At 41.6% G+C, this 5,495-nt stretch overlaps 1 protein-coding gene across 2 annotated transcripts; it reads right to left on the bottom strand.

The window, feature by feature from the left end:
- Positions 1 to 228: 228 nt before the first annotated feature.
- LOC119308437 (transmembrane protein 230-like) lies at positions 229 to 5,040 on the bottom strand. Of its 2 annotated transcripts, XM_037584568.1 has the most exons (4): positions 4,867 to 5,040; positions 4,592 to 4,656; positions 1,155 to 1,414; positions 229 to 626 (listed from the first exon to the last, which is right to left on the bottom strand). In XM_037584568.1, exons 3-4 carry the CDS (start codon positions 1,411 to 1,413, stop codon positions 547 to 549), a joined length of 339 nt encoding a protein of 112 aa, XP_037440465.1. In that variant the 5' UTR covers position 1,414; positions 4,592 to 4,656; positions 4,867 to 5,040; the 3' UTR covers positions 229 to 546. The 2 variants fall into 2 exon arrangements, with proteins under 2 accessions (XP_037440465.1, XP_037440464.1); XM_037584567.1 differs by lacking the exon at positions 4,592 to 4,656 and having other exon boundaries at positions 4,867 to 5,037.
- Positions 5,041 to 5,495: the final 455 nt, after the last annotated feature.

A 5,495-nucleotide genomic window follows, 5' to 3' on the forward strand; every position in this document is an offset into this window, starting at 1 on the left:
AAACTTTGACCTTCAATTTAACTATCAAAAAGTAAGTTATATACCATAAAAATAGTATCATTGAAAACCTCTTTTGAATATGAAATCAACAATATAAGTTTTGTGACATACAACTTATATTTTGTTGGTCAAATCTACGGTCAAAATTGGCACAAAATACTAAGGGGACCAATAAACCAGGGCCAAGCTAGTACGGGGTAATATGTAGTATCTTCAACACGCGAAACAGAACAAAGCCCTAAAAATATATTTGTAGATTAACATACTTAAGCCAAAACTAATATCTTAGCTAACTCCAGAAGTTCAATCTACATAGCAATCAAGCAAAGCAAAAGAGCAGCTTTAGCTCTGCAGCACATGCGTAGCTTGCCTGATGAAACAACGCAGTCATGTGACAGAATCAACACAAGGCGACTTCACCTACATGTTAGCTATTTGTAGTACAAACATAACAATAAGTGCTCATCTCATTCTCGATAAAGTTTCGTATTTTGGCTCTTGCTGTTCAATATCCTTACTGCCCAGTAGATGAGTTAGAATCAAAGCCTAATAGTCTGGAATGGCCGCAAAGGTGAACCCTGGTGCTCCTCTCCATGAATAGTATGCAACTCGGGTCTCATAAAATCCTGCACAAGCCATGTAAATATGTACACGTAAAAACCATATACTCGTTTGAAAAGTGGATCGGTTCTATAGCTGAGATGCTAAAGAGCAAGATAATATTTGTTTTCCGCGTAATAATTGAGATGCAGAAGAGTAGGAAAAGTTCTGTTTTCAGCATAAAAATTGAGATGCCAAAACGGGCTTGTTTCGTCCGAAATGGAAGAGCCTATAGCAACTACTGTTACATTTCAACAGTGCGCCTTGTCTCACATACTCCAGTGATACAAGTGGACATTGTTTTTACAGGAAGATCAAAAACTAACTAGTATATGCAAATGGACATGCGTAATGAGCAGATCAAAAACTACACCATGCTTAATTACCCCAGTGATGCAAATGGCCATTGTATATACAGGAAGTATATGCAAGTGCCCACTGTTTTTACAGGAATATTCATATAATAATTTGAGGAAGACAATATTCATACTGGAAGATGAAGCAGTTGCATATCAATCTTAATACGGAAACTGAAGCGAAGAACATTGACATACCAGGAAGAAAGGCAAGGATACCCAGGAACAATAGACCATACACCTGAGAGCTATCACCCTCCATGTGACCCGTGGATATAAAATATGAAAGGAAGAGAAGAGAGCTTCCCAGGAAGAGGAGGAACAATGCTAAGGCAATCGACTTCCACGGGATCCTCCTCAAGGATTTTGGAGTGTATGTGAACCGGCGGTCAACATTGTCTTCATCCCTGTCCTCCGTAGGAAGAACAGAATAAGGAATGTTCCGTCTGGTCGCCATACTGCAGTATCAGCATTGGAAACACATACTGTGACTACAAGTACAAAAAACGGCCAAAGTAATACAGCTATACAAGACAGAAGAGTTGAGAAAATCACGAAATGTGAAATCACCACCAACAAATGAAGGAAACAGAGAAATTCCATTCTCGGAGAGAAACTGAGGACTAGCTGTTTTGCCAATATATAGGCTGCATAAAGCACTTAAACAGTCAAGACAATGACATGTTTCACAAAAATGAAGTTATCCAGATAGGAGGCTATCTAAAATATGCTATGGTAATCAGCGGCGGCATCAGGATGATAATACTGTGGAATCATTAGCAAGCTGTGGTCATTAGTCTATGAATCCAAGGCCTATTATAAGATTTCTTACTAATCAAAGGAAGTTTCCAAAAAAAACTCTGGGGTCAGTTGACCCCACAGGTTACATGTAGCTTCGCCACTGATGGTAATACTTGATAGTGGACATTAGACGTTTCATGTGCAATCACCCTCGGAGAAGAGTTCAAATTTGTTAAATGACCAAGAACACGTTTATCAAGATTTTTCTTCATTATATGATCAAGAAAGCGTTCATCAAGATTTTCAATGAAGCTCATCAGGAGTTCCTTCCTGCGTGTAATTTGGAACCAACTGAATGAACATGTAGAAGAACATATACAAACATTGACATAATACATATAAACAAAAGTTCTTCCAGCTACAGAATTTGGGATTCTCACAACAACTTTGAACATTCAATTCAATTTTCTGTTGCTTATGGCTTTACTTCAAAATCACTTGTACTGTGTACACAACCTGTAGAGAATAGAAGAATAGTGCTTCTTACATTTCAAAGTCTAGAAGACACAGCTTACAAACAACAGCAACAACAACAAAGCCTTTAGTGCCAAACAAGTTGGGGTAGGCTAGAGGTGAAACCCATAAGATCTCGCGACCAAGTCATGGCTCTGGCACATGGATAGCAAGCTTCCACGCACCCCTGTCCATAGCTAGTTCTTTGGTGATACTCCAATCCTTCAGGTCTCTCTTAACGGACTCCTCCCATGTCAAATTCGGTCTACCCCGACCTCTCTTGACATTCTCCGCACGCTTTAGCCGTCCGCTATGCACTGGAGCTTCTGGAGGCCTGCGTTGAATATGCCCAAACCATCTCAGACGATGTTGAACAAGCTTCTCTTCAATTGGTGCTACCCCAACTCTATCTCGTATATCATCATTCCGGACTCGATCTTTCCTCGTGTGGCCACACATCCATCTCAACATACGCATCTCCGCCACACCTAATTGTTGAACATGTCGCCTTTTAGTCGACCAACACTCAGCGCCATACAACATTGCGGGTCGAACCGCCGTCCTGTAGAACTTGCCTTTTAGCTTTTGTGGCACTCTCTTGTCACGGAGAATGCCAAAAGCTTGGCGCCACTTCATCCATCCGGCTTTGATTCGATGGTTCACATCTTCATCAATACCCCCATCCTCCTGCGGCATTGACCCCAAATATCGAAAGGTGTCCTTCTGAGACACCACCTTCCCATCAAGGCTAACCTCCTCCTCCTCACACCTAGTAGTACTGAAACCGCACATCATGTACTCGGTTTTAGTTCTACTAAGCCTAAACCCTTTCGATTCAACATAGCCGGTCCCAAGCCCGGGTAAAGGAGGAGGGTTGTGATAGGCTTGGCAAGCCAACTAAAAACTCAGCCACTCTTATGGATGAAACCCAAAAGATATCTAGAAGACACAGCTTCAATCAGTAAATTTTATGCTTCTACATAAGTTGCAGAAAATGAAGTTATGATTTGAAGAACTTATATCTCGAATATACACATTCCTTTTCATAAATGTAACCCGAAAACTCATGATGTATCTTTGGTTAAAGCTGGATAGACTTGACTTCATCGATTCTAGAATGTAGTTCTTTCAAGAGTGGACGAAGTATCATGGTTTCCATTTAAATAACTATTGCTGTATGAAAGCAATCGGCATCATATGATGCCTGGTATATAGATGCAAATAGTAAGAAAACCATGATTAAAACTTGCATTTCTGTGCCAAGTTATGCTCAGTTAGACCTCCAGTTTCAAAAAAATGTGCGGTCATTTTAGATGGAATACTTTGCATGGTGTATAAGAAAGTTCTGCTCTTCAGGAAACCATGGAATTGCTAAAGAAAATGCTATATGAACCTTTGTTCAGTGTTCTGAAAAGATGAATGCTATAACTGCATATGTTCCTAGTCAAGTGTTTTGGAAAGATGACTGTTTGCTTAGGTGGTGATGCATAAATGTTCAGGAAAGGGATGACAGACGAATGGAATTAAGGGAAAGAAAGGAGAGAAATTAACATCATAGCTACATGCAAACTTATATGCTGAAACACAAACAAAAACCTCGTGACTTAAAGCAAGTACTGGGAGTGGTACAACTAGTTATATATAAGTTTTTCCTACTAAGTGTATCACAGAAACATACAAATTTTACTTTTGCCAGGAAATAGAACTATTCTCGCAGTAGCTATAACTTGCAATGACCTTAACAGGAAGTTTACTTTTTCTGCTGTAAGTCAAGACTTCTGATTGCAAGACTGAGAAAGCAGGAAACTACTAGAAAAAGAACACTAATACATCTTATTATTCATGGGACCATGTCCAGTGCCCAATAGAACCATTGCATGTGGGGGCTTTCCCCCGCGGTCACCAGTGAAAAAAAAAACATTGCAGCAATGCAATTTCACTAATTGGTATTGCCCATTTCATCAATACTAATGTATTACTCCCTCTGTTCCAAAATAGATGACCCAACTTTGTACCAACTTCGAAGTTAGTACAAAGTTGAGTCATCTATTTTGGAACGGAGGGAGTATATACTACCAAGCAAACCCATCGACAAAAACAGCATTGCTCGTATAACAGGGAACATCTTTAATAAGTTGGTCATGTCGATATGGCCTTAGATAAACAAGGATGATCCCACAGCAGTGATTTGTTAGCGAGTGCAATTTTTTGGAACCTCTGATACGGAACTTAGTATGCACATGCACAGAAGTTCAATCAATGGCAAATAAGTTCAATTTATGGGAAATACACAGCAAGTGGTCTAAATTCACAAGCAAAAACACACAGGTTCAATCTATTGGGTGGAGGATGTGGACTCATTCGGTGGTCGTGCCCGCAACCTGCTTCCGAGAGGTGATGCGGTCGAGAGGGAGTGCGCGACGGAGGAGGATCTGGTGGTGACGAGCTGCGCAGGGGCACAGAGAGAAATTGATAAGGGGGAATCAATCCCTACAGTGAGAATTTCGTGCAGTGCAGATTAATTGGAAGGGGGCTCGCCATGGGCGGTGGACGGACATGGAGGGGGCTCGGCCGGAATTGAGAGAGATGACCATTACTGTTCTGGGGTATAGGAGGAGAAGAGGAGAGGGAAAGGAGGGGCGAGATGGGGGCTTACCTGCTGTCCGTGCTCCTTTGAAGTAAGTCGCCGGTCGCTGGTCGCCGGCCGCCGGAGGGCGCGCCTTTGCCGGCTGGTGCGTACTGGAGGAAGTCTTGTCCGAGAGAGCCAGAGAGGTGAGGGGAACGATCAGAGATGAGAAGCAAGACGACTCGCCGCTGTGCCTTCTTCCCTTTCTTTTCTTCTGGATTCTGGAGTTAACTACATTTGACCATTTCTTCAGAGCAACTTAGAACACTTTCCACAACTTTTGGTTTTCCAACGCAGAACCATAACTTCTGGACTAATTGTCAACCCTAAGCCCAAATCTCTCGGTACTCCCTCCGTTCGTAAATATTTTTTTTTAAAGATTTCAAATGGACTATACATACGGATGTATATAAACATATTTTAGAATGTAAATTCACTCATTTTGCTCCGTATGTAGTCACTTGTTAAAATCTCTAGAAAAACAAATATTTAGAAACGGAGGGAGTAATAGCCAATTTGACAAACTAGGACCACATGTGTTCCGACCTAAGTGGCAAAAATGCGTCACCAGTGAGCTCCTATGTGGCCCGCCGTTCCCTCCTTTTGGCAGCCCCTCCCGGCGCCATGAACTCCACCAATGCATTAAGCAGGGAGCTGGC

Source organism: Triticum dicoccoides, chromosome 5B (assembly GCF_002162155.2).
Source record: "Triticum dicoccoides isolate Atlit2015 ecotype Zavitan chromosome 5B, WEW_v2.0, whole genome shotgun sequence".
NCBI classification, from domain to species: domain Eukaryota; kingdom Viridiplantae; phylum Streptophyta; class Magnoliopsida; order Poales; family Poaceae; genus Triticum; species Triticum dicoccoides.

Coding starts and splice junctions, on each gene's coding strand:
- LOC119308437 (XM_037584568.1), bottom strand. CDS start 1,413: ATGGCGACCAGACGGAACATTCCTTATTCTGTTCTTCCTACGGAGGAC. Junction 627..1,154: donor TATCCTTGCCTTTCTTCCTG/GTATGTCAATGT, acceptor TGGCTTGTGCAG/GATTTTATGAGACCCGAGTT.